This window comes from Pungitius pungitius, chromosome 4 (assembly GCF_949316345.1).
Source record: "Pungitius pungitius chromosome 4, fPunPun2.1, whole genome shotgun sequence".
Lineage (NCBI taxonomy): Eukaryota > Metazoa > Chordata > Actinopteri > Perciformes > Gasterosteidae > Pungitius > Pungitius pungitius.
This window is the reverse complement of record NC_084903.1, coordinates 11,815,373-11,833,023: the sequence shown is the minus strand read 5'-3', so window position 1 is coordinate 11,833,023 and position 17,651 is coordinate 11,815,373. Positions and strand designations below refer to the sequence as shown.

General features: G+C 43.3%; 1 protein-coding gene across 1 annotated transcript; it reads left to right on the top strand.

Moving 5' to 3' along the window:
- Positions 1 to 582: 582 nt before the first annotated feature.
- Positions 583 to 17,562, top strand: alx4a (ALX homeobox 4a). The gene is made up of 4 exons (XM_037489633.2): positions 583 to 1,011; positions 9,840 to 10,159; positions 13,180 to 13,308; positions 13,811 to 17,562. Exons 1-4 carry the CDS (start codon positions 663 to 665, stop codon positions 14,129 to 14,131), a joined length of 1,119 nt encoding a protein of 372 aa, XP_037345530.1. The 5' UTR covers positions 583 to 662; the 3' UTR covers positions 14,132 to 17,562.
- Positions 17,563 to 17,651: the final 89 nt, after the last annotated feature.

Sequence of the window (17,651 nt, the reverse complement as noted above, 5' to 3'; positions counted from 1 at the left end):
GCCAGTGACACTAATTCTTTCAAAGTGATAAATGAGGCATTTAAACGTTATTATAAACTTTTATAAAAAAAATCTATTTGATCCAGCAACCCCATACTTGACTGGGGCACAATCGGCTCACTATGGATCATTTGCCCCTGATGAACCATTGCAAATGAAGCGTAAAATTGTGCCCCATCCGCCCAAGGGCCATCACATTATTCTTATCCAAATTGCGTAAAGGTCATGTGTTAAGCCCCTGCCCCTATTTTTCAAGGTTTTTTTTCAGGCTAATAAGTGACCTAACTCGCTCATGTCATCAGCACTTGGGGTCTTGAGGCCAGGAGATCTAGTCCCATCCTCTGAGGAAAGACGGGTGTAACTCTGCTCAAACCTGAGGGGGAGTTTGGAGTGTTTGCTCAACGGCAGTGGTTCCTGGAAAAGATCTGAATCGTTTTATAACCAAACCCAGCTGCGGTGTGGTGTGCACTGCAGTCTCTGCGTGCGTGTGTGTGTGTGTGTGTGTGTGTGTGAGGGTCGGTTCATCTGTCTGTTGTAGAGGGAGAGGTGGGGGTGTCTCCACTTCCTTCTCCAGGAGAGAGAGAGAGAGTGAGAGAGATTGATAGAGAGAGTGAGAGAGAAAAAAAGTTAGGTCTTTTTCTCCCTTTGACTGTTTTTTAGGCATGAACGCCGAGACGTGCGTTTCATACAGCGATATGACATCCATGGATTCATATTATAGCCCCTCTGCCGCGCAAAGTAGGGATCACCAGACCGACCACTTTAGGACACTTCCAGCCTCTGACACCAAATACCCCGCTGCCTTCCTGGCCAACAAAGGTCAGGCTTACGGAGACAGGTCCCGGAGCCCCTTCCAGCAGGAGTGCCAGTCATTGGATGCTGCCTCAGCTGGGCAAGGCACTTTCAGTAAATACCACCTCTTCATGCAGAGGTCTTCTTGCAAGACGCCCCCCGAGGACAGCAAGCTGCACCAAGAGAGCGGCCACAACGGAGCGCTCGTCCCCTGCTATGGTGAGTGGAGCAACGCACGTTCAGGTGATTGAGTAACAGGCCGAGAGTCCACTTGGCCAGGTGAGCCGTCCCAGCTTAAAACGCCAGTCCAGAATTGCGGCACCATTCAGCGACTAGACATTTTGCAGGATGGGTTTTTTCCGAGCAGGGTTTTTTTTTACACTGCTTCCTAAAAAACTCAAAGTGCCGTGTTTGATCCTCAATTATCTTCTGATTGACGGGTACAAAACTGCTGTTTTCTTCTTTCTGTGTCCTACGGGATGGGAAAAGTCCCTGTTTTTCTCCCCAGCTGCAGCGCGCGGGGCATCAGCTCGTTCTGAAACGGTCCAGCGGTTGTGCGCGTAACAAAGTTAAGAAGAGCCATACACTTTCAGACCATCAAAATGTCTCTTTGGCCATCACAATTAAATTAGGGCGCTTTTAATGCGATAATCGGCATTATAATCCTTATTATTGGAGATGAGTCGGACAATTGAATTAACAGGTTTTCAGATGGCACAAAGTGCTCTCCAAACAGAGAATATTTTCGTGTCATTGCTCAGCGTGATTGGCTCCAATTAGATTTAATTGCATGCGGACTATACTGTAATGGGTGAGTGATGAGAGTGTAAATCAAACTTTGACCCTCGTTAGGCCGGCGGCTACTTTAAAGCAGCATTAATTCCTGTTTATTTTCACCACTCATTTTCCCCTAACTGGAAACACGCAATATACTAAAAGAATATAATATTAGTATTATAAATACTGAATCGTGGACACACTAATTCGATTGGTTGGTCCACAACAACATACCGGCTCATACAGGATAACACACACACACACATTTCTATCTGACACATTGACGGTACATCCTCTCTTTTTGAATCAGGATATAAGTGTTGGGCTTTGGCCCACAACTTGAGCATCAAATTGTGGGCCAAAGGAGCACAGAAACACAACCAAAGACACCCGGTATGACTCGAGCTGCTAATGATGCGCGTCCCTCATCATCATGTCGATGGGTTATTTGGGAGGTCAACGGTTAAACACTGAACCCCTTTATTCAATTCCACATGACACAATTATGTAAAAAAATCTTTCTCATTTAAACTGTGTGGAAGAAATATGAAGTGAATGTTTCATTTTGAGGTTACGGGGATTATTTAGGTCTTTGTGAATAAAAGCACGACGCGTCCCTGTCTTCCGGCCTCTCTTACTAACACTCTTCCTCGTATGGAAAGTGTATAAAATGGGCATGAGTTGGGAGAATCATCCACTGATGTATTTTAAACGGATCATTTTTTATGTTCAAAATAAAATTAAAACATTTGAATAGCGCATTTGATGAGCAGTGAATTCTAATTCGTAAAGACGATATGCAATTATGTTTATTTTATAAAAAATAATACTAAGGAAGGCCCAAATCTTTTTATCGTCCCTTTTACGCATTAAGTCACCATTCTCTATTTGTTTGCATTACTCGAGCTGCTTGTCCATCAGAAATGACGTTTTTAGTGGATGTTTTTAACGTTTAGAGATTTCGGCCAGCGAGAATAGCTTTAACATCTCCAAGATAAATCCTTTAAAAAGCTATTTTTCTTTATAACGGCTGTTAAGGTTTTTATTACCTATTAACCATGACATATCCGGGAAACTGAGACGAGACGAAATAAAAATGTTATATTGAGTTGTAAACAAACCGCAGCTTTTATGCTTTGACTAAACTGCTCCTTTAGTTCAGATCATGAAGAAAGACACTGGCAAACGAATTAATATCCTTAAAAACATCCTTTAAATTCCTACTATTCCTGTTATTATTATTGCTATTGTCATAATCTTACGCTCAACCTGGAGATGCCAGATGTTACGCGCGACGGATGCGCACGAAGGAGCGAGTTAGTTACACTTTCTGGATTTATTTCGGATTTCTTTTCTCTCTTTCCCCCGTGATGCTTTTTGAGGGGAAAAAAGCCCTGCGCAAGTTGTCAGGTTCACTCGCAAACCAGGCAACACGGAGACTTAAATCTAATCACCGGATTCATGGCAGGAAAAAACATCCCTGTGCTTGTAGACAGAAGAGCTCTGGCATTAATACGACTCAGATGTGGAACCTCTGTGTTTGCCTTTGTTTCCTGCTCTCAGTGACTTGGACCTCACAGGCAAACCTCCTACAACTCTTCAGACTGTGAACACGGGAGTTTTTTACTTGCACATTAAATGAAATCATTTTAAAGATGCAAATGCAAAGATAAAGAGTATTTTAAGATAGCAATATGGTGCTGATTTCCTTATGAATAAAACAAACTGTAAAATCTAGCCCCTTTTACTCCCTCAATCAAACATTTATTTTAAACATAATGTTTAATGTTTCAAGAGTGAAGGAAACACTTTGTGGTTATAATTCATCCGTTTAGTAGAAGGTGACATGATGACTGGTCTCAAGGCTGTGACTAGTCATAAGTTGATTAAAGGCAACATATTTGTCTGATAAACATTAACACACATATTAGGGTCCCTACAGTGACATTTCTAACCAACAAATTGTCATTGTTGTCACCTGAAATCCACAACGCAGCTGATGGAGCCAACAGCATCCACCTGAAAGAAAGTGCAACAAAATGTGTGAGACAATTTAAAAAAAACCCAATAGAAGTAAATCCCAAAAGCAAATTTAAAATGGTGGAAGAAATGCCCCTGCATTTCCTTAAAAAATCAATACAAAAATGTAACTTCATTTATTTATTTGTTAAGATTATTCAGAAATATCAATCAGGAGAATTATAGTGTCAAAACTAAAATAATTAATTATGCTCAGTATCTTTACTATTGGCATTAGCTGCATTTAAATGTTAATATAATACTGGATTTAATCTATAATGCCAAAAATATTTGATCTACAAATTCAAATAGCAGTCAAAGAAATGAAAGTACAATATTCTCTCTCTAGAATGTAGAGGATTTAATGCATCAAAAGAATGCTGAAGTCATCCTTGTTTGACAAAAACAATGTATTTTTGACTGTATCAATATCAAAATGAAAGCGGAGGACTCTTGGGATATTCATTCAAGCTCTTCATAGCCTCAGGGCAGCCACCTACACGTCTTTGTGATCCTCCAGAGACAACACACTTCTTCTTTTGATGTGTCCGTGCCGTCCCTCGGTGTCTGGGGGCGCTGACCTTTAGCTCGACTTGCATGCCCCCGTCGGTTTCGAGAGACAAGTTTCCCTGCACACGCACAGCAAGTGTGTGAATCCATTTGTAACCCTCTATTTGAAACTGGTGTCATAGTTAAAGGCACTGCAACAATTGGGGCCTGGTTCCATAAGGAGACTTTGGTGTTGCATGTTAAATTGTAGGCCTCATTATTGTGGGATTGTGGCTTTTATCACCGTTTTGTCTTTAAAAGCCACTGAACATCTTTGCACTATTAACACACTCCTGGTACAATTTGAAGATATCAAGAGGATTTCCCTTTATGCCAACGGGAACCATTATTGATTTGTTGGGGCAAGCGAGACTCCGATCTGCTGCCCTGCAAGTGTAATTATTTCATGAAATTCATATCCAGGAGGACCAACACTCAGGTGTGATTGCCCTTCGATCTCCTGCCTTTGGTTCCCCCACCATCTTCACGCACCATTTTAGCCTCTCGTAATGGCCGTGTGCATAGACTGGCCAGAGCAGGGAGTAATGGGAACCAGCCGAGCAGCCTGGGCAACTGTGGCACACTTCAGCAAGTCAATGACATGAGTGGAGGTGACAACGACTCAGGATAACTTTACCATTTAGCTTTAATTTGGGCAGAGCAATTTGCATTAGGCTTGGTTTGCGCGGCCGAGCGAGAGCAGCCGGGTAAAGAAGCTCATGCAGTCCGGCGTCCTTTGGTCTCTTCGCCCCCCCTCCCCCCCCTTCATGTGAACATTTATTCAGGACCAACTGTGAAGGACTGCATCGGGACTGCACTTCAGAAATTTGGTGTCCTTTTTTTTTTAACCTGCTGTGTGTCGACGTATTTAGGGGACTTTTCACTGCACTCACTTAACTTAAAAATTGTATGTTCGCTACGGTGTTCAAAAACAGGAATAACTAATATTTTGAATCCAGCAAATTTTAAACTGTCTTTTGAAAGGTTTAACATTTACTCACATGGCCTTAAAAATGTATTGTAAAAATAATAGAAGTAAAGTGAAACAATCTTTTGGGGTTTTCTGGAAGTTATTTTGCATTTGCTTATTTAAACATTGATTGTATTGACAGCACTTTTTAAAGACAATTGCATTGGAAGGCCAAAATAAATACCCTGGTTTGTTTTTTTGTCTGTTTCAATGACTCAAGACTTTGGAAACCCCCCGGTTATCCATGGGTGAAGTTTAGTGAATATGTTTACTTCAAAATATTCTGTTGGTCACTCAGTTTTGATTCCAAAACTCTTGTAGGGATCATTGATGTCTTTGAGTCTTTCGGAAGTTTAATGATTGATTATTGAGTTTCCCAGATAACGATCTTTTGCTTTTATTTGTGTGCACTCAAAAATATAGTTTTCTCCACTCGGATGGAATGTTCTCCTTCAATCAGCAAACAAAAAACGATTTGAGAGATGAAGGAAATCCTGTTTTGCTTTTGAAAGAGAGCGGTTGGGGGGAAGAAAGCGAGGGAGACAAAGAGTGTGTGATTAATTGGTCTCATGCCTTTTTAAAGCTTCTTTCACACAGTTTTGCACAGCGTGCTGCGATGGCTCATTGCTCCTCTTGGTCAGCAGCGTTGAATTTCAAAGTGAAAGGCTACCAGTCACAGGGTCACAAAAGAAAAGTTGAACTATGCAGGATGTTTGCTGAGGTTCTCTCAGTGACTCGACTGTTTTCAAATCACAGCAGTGTGTGTGTGTGTGTGTGTGTGTGTGTGTGTATTGTTCCAAAATGTTTTGATGAATGCACCTGACACCGCACCAAGCAAGCAAAGTGCAAAGCTATTTATAGTCGTGTTATTTGTACCTCCATAAGAGACCAGGTTTGATTTCAATGACAGAGGGTCACAGAAGCTCTAACTGCATCTTCAGCAGGGAGGAAATACATTTTATGATCCTTTACTTAAGGTTCTGTGATGTACACTTCGTTTAGTATTACCAAAAGTAGATTTGCCTCAACTTTCTGAGTTGCATAACAGCCTGTGGATTGAGTCTTTGCACGCTTTGCTTCCTCTGTGCACGCTGTGCAGCAGGGGCCCGTAGTCGCGCTGTGGCGTTGGCCAATGGGGAGATTTGTAAAGGGAAAAACAGATTTATTCTAAATGTGATGGTGATTTATTTCCCAGTATTCTTAAGAGGCTGCTCATAGTAATCAACCTTATGAAAATTATCAACTGAATCTCTTAACGGCTTTACCAAGCTTTAAAGTCAGTCTCAGGTCATTGTTAGGCTTTCTGGCCCTCAACTTTAAGGCTTTTTGGTTCACTCTCACTGCTTTTGTAATGATGCTTTTTACCTTCTCAGCTGCAAACATCAGGCAAACATAATTGGCCACTAGCTGGTGAAGGCAGTGAAGTATCTCATCTCGATAACTCAAACTCAAAAAGCAATAACTCAGGGCCAAAGAAAGAATGATTCAAAGATCGATATTGTACTGAAAGTGGATGAGCAAATGAGCCACTTTGTTTGCTAACAAGTTCACCACATCGACTTAAAAAAAGATGCTGGGTCAGTGTTTTTTTCTTCCGCTGCCCTCAAGTGGCAAATAAATCTGTTATTTGTAGACACAAATAAAAGTAGTAATGCTAAAGCCTAAAATAACAAAAAAAGTAATATTTATTTTATAAATTTAGAAGCTTTTGGTTTTGAGAAGTAAAAATACTGTTCATAGTATGTGACTGAATGAACTATGCCAGTGTTATAACATTATGTATTGTAGTGGGAATAGTTCCAATTATACATGCGTGTGTAAAACATGTGTAGTGGGTTAAGATGAACCTTTTTATATGGTTTAGTTCAACCAGCCTCAGAAGCATAAAGTAGCATAACAGAACATTCAAAAAAGTAGAGGTTGGTTATTCCTTTCAAGTACAGTGCTTGAGTAAACTTAGTTACATCCCACCACTGATCTTCAGTCATTTGTTAAAGTCCCTTCAAGGAATCATAAATACATTGCAAATGATATGTATCCTATTCTTGCCTTGGCTTAATGGTCCAGACCACATATCATCGGAATCAGGGCCTCAGCCTGCCTCCGTCTTTGTAGCCAAGCCAAGCTTAAGACTTGTCCACTGTCCACATCTTCATGTTCAAGCCCAATCCATATTTTAAGTCAGTAAAACAAATCCCAGACACACAATTAAACACCTTGCCCACACGCTTCCTTTCCTCTGTACTGCCTTTCCCTTTTCTAAGGCTCCATCTCCGTTCCCTCTGTTTACGCTTCCCTCTGTTTCGGATATTTCTTTTTCCACTTGGAGCAACATGTTTTTAATCTCTGCCCGTCGCCGTGTGCTGTGTAATTTATAGTGTTTCCTCTTAACACCGTGAGCTGACCCCAGTCATCCCAGTCAATAAAGAGGCAGTGAAGGTGCCCTGTCGCGTTACAGCCAGTTAAATTTCACTTTGATGTCTCCCCCCCCCCTCGCGTTCAACTGGAAATGAATAGCTGTCCACGCTGAATGTCTGACCCACGAGGCCATTGTGTTGGCGCCGATGTCCACAAAACAACGGCTGTTTTAGTTGCTTTCGCTGGATGTTGTGTCTACGCGCTGAACAAAGTACAAGCCAACGTTCATGTGTGATATGTTTTTTTGGGGGGGGGGGGAGGCGTTTGGGAAAGAAAAATCCAATTGTGCTCGGCATGAACATTGCGATGGAGTTTGCGATGCGGCGTGTCCTTTTAAACAGAGATTCTGCTCTGTGAGCCAGCTTTCCTCTCACACATGGTGTCCCCCGCAGGAGGGCCGACTGCTGGTCACCTTGTGCGCTGTTGGAGAGCCTCACAGCTACAGCGGAGCGTATGGATAACAAGCAGGAGACTGTCACAATACCCCGCGCTGGCCAAAAAAACATCAATGACATGCGATACAAACAATGGCCTTTGATCAGCCAGAGGCCTCGTGATTTCAAACAGCTCGTGCCTCGGTGAGACTGTGGGTGCCAGCCAGGGAAATATGCTGAAATGACTAGTGCTGATGCTGGGGTTGAACACATGTGATCCCAGCGAGCATAAAGGGATGAGTTTCTCATGGACAGAAAGCGAGCCACCAAAAACGCGGCTCCTCGGCGCAGCGCCGTAGGGCAAACATCTCAGGAACCACAGCCTCAGTTCTCATTGACTGAAACGCATCGCAGTCCTGGATTACAGAATGCAGACCGTAAAGCAAGACCCTCTCTCGACGCAAGGCTGAGTAAAAAGAAAATGAAATCAGTATGTCAAGTTTACTTGACAGTGGGCTTCTGCATGCAGAGCTCCCCTCAGCGAGGCTTCAGTTGCAATGAATCAAAACTTGGAAACCTGAATACAGCCGAGTCAAATGTTATATCCCCAAATAAAAAGCTGCTTCCAATTCATGATCTTCTTTGCAGTGCTCTTCTGTATTTATATCAAGTACGTGTACGTTCTTTTACAAAATAGTAGATTGTGAGCACAGAACAAACCAAGAAGCTCACTTACTTATTAAAAATAACCATCACCACGACAAAAAAAGATGCAATTGAGATGCACACTTTTGTGCATTAGACTATCAGATCGAATCTTTGGCAAGATATCCATTCACCTCACCTTACCTAACATGGCATTGAGTTGAGGGTCACTGGGTGCGTGTGGGAGATCCCCTCCGCTGACTGAGTGCTGAGAATTGCACTCGAAGCTCACATGAACGCACACACCTCAGGGTTCTAACCCGACAAATGGTTGGATGGGCAGAGGCGTCCTCGGCCCTGAAAATAACTTCACATCAGATGGTTTTGAAGGAGCGGAGAGGTGCCGGGCAGTGAGTCACCACTAGTGACCAAGGGGTTGTTGTTTCAAGCTTTTAAAGAAGCACTCGATGTGTATCATTAATCAGAATGTATCATTAAGAAACGTGGACCCACTGGATGGTTCAGTGAAGGGCAGCAGGAGGCCAAAAAGTGTTTCTTGTGTTTGTGTCTAGGAGTCCGTGGTTGAGGAGGGTACGCAGTAAAAAAAAAAAAGCTGCAACTTTTTTGTCAGTCTCAAATTAGGGGCCAGGCAGTCTGTAACCTCACAGAATGATCCGCAGACTGGATCCCGGAAGCAGAGCATCCGTTACCAGCCAACAGATACCCAGATACAGACACACGGACACAGCACCGCGCGGCGGGTTGCACAAGACATTCTCTATTTCCACCCCATGAATTGTTAAGCTGATCCTGCAAATAAATCAGAAATATAGCACCAGGCAAGCAGCTGAATATAGGAGTTGAGTAGAGGCTCGAAAAAAGCGGCTTAAATCTGTTTTCTGAAGATATTAACTGCAAATTGGCAATGAATTGTCCCCGGTGAGAAAATATATCTAATGTATGACAAAAATCTCTCAAGAAAGCCGTTCCATTTACCAGATGCTTTTCAGTTACGAATGTTGCATCATGAATACACATATTATGCAAAGAGAAGGACTTTTGCATCTTTAAAGTCTAATTATTGTCAACTTAACTTAATCATTGGAAGAATCCGCCCACTGTCAACTCCGCATTGCAGACGAAATCTTTTTGTCCACAATAGATACACATCTTCATTTTCATGTTCATCTTTAGTTTAGCTGCTTCACATTCACCTGGATCCAACTCCGTCTTTGCAGTCAAGCTTGAGTTGCGAAACATCTTCTGACCTCTTCCTCCCTCCTCCCTCTCTCCAGGTAAAGCCAGCTCAGGTCTGGCAGACTCTGACTTGGCTCCGGACTCCGATCCAGCTGGAATGGACACCGGCTACCTGGCTGTGAAGGGTCCGGGTGGGAAGTCGGCCTCTGACAGGCAACCAGGCACAGAATCGTCAAGCCCTCTGGACAAGGGCGATGGCGGCGAAAGCAACAAGGGCAAGAAAAGACGTAACCGCACAACCTTTACGAGCTACCAACTGGAGGAGCTGGAAAAAGTTTTCCAAAAGACGCACTATCCGGACGTGTACGCCAGGGAGCAGCTGGCGCTGAGGACTGACCTGACTGAAGCCCGCGTGCAGGTAACGCAGCAAAAAAAACAGCAACACAAACACACAAAAAACCTAAACAGACCTATCCGATTTCTAAACAGAATTTTAAAAGGTAGTCATGGCAACCTGTCATGTGAACGAATAAATAAAGGAGGTCCGGGTCGGATGTTTTAACAACACAAACTCACGAATCCTTCAACATCTGCAGAGATAACGTCACTCACACAACGCGAGAGATGTATCTGGTTATGTGGGAGTCGTGGGGAGGGAGAGGGGAGGGGGTGGCAGTTAACAGAGGCCAGGGGGTCCATGGGGCTGAGGTTGGAGCTGCCTGGGCCTCATGTGTGCAGCTGAAGGAGTGGAGGCTTTCGTCATCGCACCAGGAGATTTGTTTGAAACTGCCACGGCTGCTGTAACGCACAAAAGGACGTTTCGGGTGCGTGCGCGCGGTGCATGGCGCGTGTTTGCGTGCGCGCGGTTTTCCATGTTTTCCTTTCATTAACATCTCGTTCACACAAGAATTTGTCCCTGCTGTGGTGTACGGCAAAAGGTGTAAAAAAAACAAAAAAACAAAAAACACTTCCCTTGAGCTTTGAGCAATTTGTTGACTTATATTTATATTTATTCGGTGGGATGAGAAAACAGGCGCTGTTGAAAGCAACCTTTTACAATGAGGAGCTGGAGCAGTGAGCAGCACAACCTTCACAGTGAAGCACAGGAAGTGCACGCAGCCGGCGGGTTATAACTCAAGCCGAGGCTCTGAAGGTATGCCGCCCTGCTCTGCTGCTCGTGCTATCACGCAGCCGCCTGCTCCAGAAGGGATGCGGCTTTACGGCCCTCTCCCAGCGGCCCTCTCAAACACTCAAGTCAAAAAAGATGAAAGACACGAGGTGTCTAGTAAGTCAGAAAACTGGGCTCTGTTCTCTGTTCTTGTCATTCACACGCAAGAGATCTCACAGCTCATGAATTCTGACTCCGGAGTGAGATAAATGTGGAGAGAAAAGCGTTTACTGCTGAAAAGTTTACTTTAACTTAAAAATGTACCTCTAGTTTTTCTTTTTAAATAGAAAAACAAAAAAATGCCTATATTATATTATTATAATTCTGGGGAGGACCTGACGCCAAACAACAAGGGACACTCAAAAAACCTTCAGGCTCTGGAGTTGTTTGCTTTTCAGTCTCAGTTTCAAAGGGAGAAAGTACGTTCAGATCAGAGTCGTATGCACTACAGATACATGGGAAGGTCAGGGTTCAAGGGTCGTGGTTTCAACAACAACACATTTCTCAGACTTGCCATTCTTCTAGCTGAACTCGAAGAGCCGAGATGGCGTCTGACACAGCGTTTACAGACCCGAAAACCGCAGGAAAACCTGATGAGGTTAGAACGGAGTTCCCTCTGGTTTGTCCAACTTACAGAAATTCTCTCTCTTTAGAGATGTATAACAAAAAATAGAGATTGAGGAATCATGACAAATAGCAAAGTAAGTCTGGATCCCAATATTATCCGACCATGAGAATTCTATTTCTATCAAATAAACCTGTCATTTTTCATTTTAGCTCCATAATCGTGAGAATCAGTTTATCAAAAACAAGCCATCAAATTGGTTGAAGAATGACGTCGTGTAGAACTTTCCCTCCCGTTGTCCTGCACTTTACCTTTGATCCACCAGGGAAACGAGACATTATGTGGTTGCGGATTGTGGGCCAAATAGAACCAACTTACGTTTAATGAGCAACAACGCTGGTCAGAGGCGTTTCCATGATATTATTAGTGCTTTGTGGGTGTTGGAAAACCGAAGCCAGGCTCAGCCTTGGATTTCATTCTGCTTGGGTATGGAAGCTGACATGAGTGACAGCAGAGAAGGGTTATCAATCCTCTGAGCCGCTCTCTCACTTCAAAGTGTTCTCAGGCCGTACAGCTCTCCTGCTGGGGCCAGTTTGGCATTTCTCTGCGCTTTCTCTCTGGGGCCGTAACATAAATAAAGCCTCATTGAAAGTCCACCACCGCTACTTAAGCTGTCATGGTCTCTACCAATTACTGTCACAATCAGTGTGCGCAACACAAAAATATGTTCCCCCGGTATAATAGCCAACAGACCGAAAGCAGACAGTAAGCAGATGAGAGCTTTGGGGACACCTTACATGCACATTTAATGTAGGAACTCATAGAGCAACATCTATCTGGATGGACACATGGTGATCTTGAGAAGATGAACAAAAATCATCAAGAAGAGACAGATTACGTCCTCTAAAATGTGTGCTTCTTTCATTTAGAAGGAGCCATCATGTCAAAGCCAGGAGCTTTGAGCCTCAGGAAATTAAAAATGAAAATACAAACAAACCGCGTATAGTTATAATCCCGTCTCACCTTCCAATTTCCTGCATTGCTTCTTTAGAGTTATGGGCAGAGTGGATCCGTGGAATTAGAGGAATCGGCTAAATCATTTGGGGACCAGTTGGAAAGGAGAAGTCCTTCTGCCATAATCAACCCAGTCAAAAAGCTGTATGAGATACTTTTACATTTTGACAATTGAAGGTTCAAAGCCAATCAGATTGTAATCAGATCACTTCCACACACTCAAACATAGCATGCTTTCAATTAAACAACAGTCTCATATGTAGCTGTCAGCGATGATTATGGGAAACATTAGTAATGAGAAACATGTCTTGTCAGACAACAAATAGGTGAGAGGAAAGAGATCAGTTTACATTTAGACCTCAGCGAATTGAAGGTTTCAGCACATTGTTTACAACGGCTATTCTGCCCTTTTGTATTTTCAAGTTTCTTTCTTAAGACACAATTATATATTTCCTGCATTGACTCTGAAATGTTTTTGGATCTGTGCTCAGGGAATTCACACTTAATTTAGTTTGATTTAGTTCAGACATCACGTGGGATACTTATTTTCCTGCTGTGCATCATCTGAAAGAGAAAATTAGATTTACAGAAAATAATTTAGTGCAGATTAAGGGCAAACTTTTTTTTCACTAAACTCTTTTTTTCCCCCCCCTTTTAAGTTTCATGACATTGAGTTATTTTATTTCCGCAGGTGTGGTTCCAGAACCGAAGGGCCAAATGGAGGAAAAGAGAGCGTTTTGGTCAGATGCAGCAGGTCCGAACTCACTTCTCCACAGCTTACGAGTTGCCTCTTCTGACGCGTCCAGACAACTACGCACAGGTACAGACCCAGTACTTCACTACGCGTTTGACATATCTGACCCCATTTACTGCAGAAATCATTTTGTCTCAAACCAAAAATGAACTTAGATTTCTACTTTAATTCATGTCTTCCAACCTCAAAGTCATTAGTACTTGAAGACCAGAAACTTTGACAGATTAACGATCCTTCTAATAGTTTGACATTCTGGGAAATGTGTGTTTTCACTTTTGCAGAGCGTTAGGTGAGAAGATTGATACCATTATTACATATGAATATGACGCATATGTCCAACTAACTCTTATGATTACCCCTAAAGCTCACAACATAAGTTACACCTTATGTTAAACAATAGTCCTGTTCAGAAGCTACGTAACACCACTATTTTCAATTATCTATTTGAAATCAATTTAAAAACGTAAGTCCTTGTGGTTATCGTTGTATTTAACATGCTAAAAAGGAAGTGCATTGGGCCACAGTTGTGTCCCCTCGCTGACAACGTTCATGTCAACCCATATTTCAGATTCAGAACCCCTCCTGGATCGGCGGCGGCAGCGCAGCTTCTCCGGTGCCGGGCTGCGTCGTGCCCTGCGACCCCGGGAGCCCCTGCATGACACCTCACCCCCACTCTGCCAGCGGGATGTCTGACTTTCTGGGCATGTCGGGCCCCGGGGGTCACGTGGGACAGGCTCACATGGGCAGCCTGTTTGGAGGGCCGCCTGGCATGGCTACAGGCATCAACACGTACGATCTGAACATGGACCCTGACCGCAAGTCCTCCAGCATCGCCGCCTTGCGCATGAAGGCCAAAGAGCACAGTGCCGCCATATCTTGGGCCACATGATGTATCACCGTCGGCTGAATGAGGGGCCCTTGTTGGACCCGGAAATGTCTGCACGAACCCAGCATAGTGAGAGGGGGCACTATAATCAAAATCTAAAAGGCAACTACCTTAGTCATTGTTGCAATAAAATAATTATCCAAATACACGGACGGGTAAAGATTACTTCCCGCACCTCTGTGGGGAGGTGGCGAGAGGAAGTTGAGCGGAAGAGGAAGTTGAGAGGAAGAGGAAGTTGTCGCGTGGCTGAAGTTAGGCGAAGGAACTTGTTAGGAGAATCATTTCAAACAAATCCATGCACTTATTTGCGAAAATACAGGATCCTGTGTTTGTACACTGCTTTTAGTGTTATTGTAGTTCTCCGATCAGGTGGTGTTTTATTCTTACATTATTATTTAAATTTGGAGTGTTGTCTCTAATGCATTTGTTATTGGTTTTGTTTTAACAAACAGTTCAGCAAGTATTCAACATTTTTAATTTAGTCAGATGAAATGTTGAGATTATTCACATACTATCTTTCTCAGCATGAAGTGTGTAATTTGCATCACACTGTTGCTATGATAAAAAATGAATGAAATGAAAATGTACCTATTATATTGGTCATATTTTTCAGCTACCAAAAAAGTGGTTTCACCTTCAAACATTTCAAAGTCATTCAGAGGAAATGTGGTTAGTGTCTTTGGGGAGCGATCCACCTGCCGCACTGACTCAGTCTGATGAGGGTGAGATGGTGGAAGTGATGGGGGGAGGCAGTGGGAGTGCACGTGGGCCACAGCGGGCTGAAGAGTCGCCTCCAAACACAACCAATCCGTTTTCAGGAGGACGGAGTGCAAGTGAACACGTCTGTGCCCCCTTGCATTTCAAGTCTGATGGGTTTCAGGGGGAAAGTGCCGACCACTCGGTCAGTCTGCCAGAAATAACACCCTAACCAGCAGCCGGGCCCGGCTGGAGACTACACAGTGTGTCGACACTTTTAAACACCGAGAGGATATCAGTGTTCATCAGCTTTTTCTGGACGTTGTGATGCCCGGGTCCGTCATGGCCGACTGGTAAATGGTCATGAAGCAGCGCCGACATTACAAGCGCCAAATGTTTTTTCTCTCGCTCTTGGATTCGGCAGCTTGGAGGACTCAGCACGTTCTTGAGTGTTGAGTAGCGGTTTCATTCTTCGCCTTCAAACACCCTGAAGGCTTTTTACAACACAAAGAACATTGTCATATTCATCACAGAGGCATCCAACATAACTCAAAACAAATTAGCATGACATTTTTCAATTGTAGCAAGGGATTTCTATGATGTTCCAGCTGAGTAAGGTAGCTGCACATCAGGCAGTCACAGTGGGAAAATACACCAGGATTACAAACTCCAAGATTAGCTGACAAACTGGTCATTTGATTCATTGCACTGGTAAATGAAATAACTATTTGATTATGCATTAGTATGCACTCCTTTGTCCTTTAAAAAGGAGCTGTGTTTTTGTATTTTCCTAAAAGAATTGTCAAATAGCGGCGCTATAGAATCAACGTCATAGAGAATACATTGAGATCAGGCGAATCTCCGGGTACTGATGGGTTCGAGATCCAAGCTCATTAGTTATTTGGCTTGATCCACGAGAGTAAAAGCAGTAACGCGTAAACACTACAGCACCATCACGATTCGTGTCCCCTGCCACCACTCTGGTTACGGTCTTCACTCCCAGTTCACTCCTATCTAGGCTTGGAACCACATGTCCGGTTGTTTGTCACGCTCTGTGGAAAGAAAAGAGCCGTGTGTGTGTTTGTGTGTGTGGGGGGGGGGCAGTCTAAGACAGGACCCATTTCACTTAGCCCAAATTATATCCAGCCCAAATTATATCCACATCCTCATATCTTTAGAAAACTAAACCTTGCCTTCACTTATAACCGGCTTCATCCAGAGACAGAACAAAGCAGTTGAGGTTATGCATTTTTCTCTCTTTGTTTGCAATGTCTGATTTAAGCAGAACAAAAGGGTTCTTACGCAGACCTGATACCTCGCTCTGTCGTAGCAACCACTGCTAATTCTCAAACCTCAACCACACTCACTATCCCACTTTGCATGTGAGACAACAACTTCAGTAAAGCAGGTCGCACTTGACTCCTTCAAATTACAACCAGTTCCAATCCCGGCTACAGAGTACATATCTCTGACTTAAAAGTGAGAGGGTCTCCTTGCGAATGTGGACATGGGGGGGCCCCCCGTGCGCTCGCTGTGGGGTTGGACGGAGGGCGAGCCGCGAGGGCGTCTGCTGTGTTCCGGTGTTCTGGGAAAAGGACAGTGCACACAGCTGCACTGAGGGGGTAAATGCAAAACAAACATGCCTCACACATGCTTCCCCCTCAGCTGTCATGGCTCTGCTTTCAAAGACACCCCCCTCTATACACATAGCTCTGTGCCTCTACCTTCCACATTGTCCACTGGCTCAAAGCTGTAGCCCCCCCCTCCCCGATTCGAAGGCTCCGACACACGGTCAACCCAGGAAGGCTTTTTAATTAACACTGAGCCACGTTGAGGCTGTGGACTACAGTATTGTGTGTCAGGACAGGCGGGACCGTCTGTCTTCTACTTGGTTTAATGTGGACTGCTCCCCTGCAAAGTGCGCGCAGACGTACTGGCAGTACGTAAGTAGCTCTGGTTTACGCCACACGTACTCACTGATACTCAATATTCCCCGTCTTTAAGGTGCAAGAGTGAACCTTTTCAGTGACACGTTGCTTCAATAGGACCTGCAGACACTCAACCTAATAGACGTGTCCTACAATCACATGAGGACCGTCAATGCAAGATTACATTCAAGAATAGGTGTTTAACCTCCTCCTGTACGTTGCGTTTGGCTCCATCCCTGAGTGACGATGTCATCATTTCTTTTTTCATTTTCTAATACTACTGAAGTCAAGCAATCAGTATGGGAGTAAATATATGATAAAATATGCGTGCTGTTGTGTGCATGTACATTTTTGTGCATGCAAATTGGATTGAAGTTTTAAGACTCTTAGAAACGTAACTAATTGGATGTTCTGTTTTATTTTGAGATACAGCGGTAAAATTGCATTTCCAGAGTTGTTTTTGAACATTCTTTTCTCCTGACATGTAATTTCTCTGAATTTGAAGTTGTTTTTTTTCAAGATACTTTGGCTTAAGCGGTTTGTTGAAATGAGTGTATGTGTTCTTGCTTGTGTTCCTACATTGTGTAATTAAAGTACAATAAGTTATTGCACTTCTATTCATAATTTGTGTTCGTCATTTGTACAGCACCTGTAACAAGTTTAAAAACAGAAAAGCATAGAAAGTTGTAAACTTTAACATTGCAAACTAGTCCCAGTTTATTTCTTGTTTTGCAGTGAAAGACACAAGCAGACAGGAAGTAAACATAGACCCAAGCTGTTGCCTTGCAAAGAAATTCTGCCTGAATGGTGTTTCACTCTAGCCATTAACAGTGAAGAAAAATCAAGACAACTATTTTGCCTTTAGCAGCGAGTCACCCCAAGTTAAAAAAAAAAGCCTT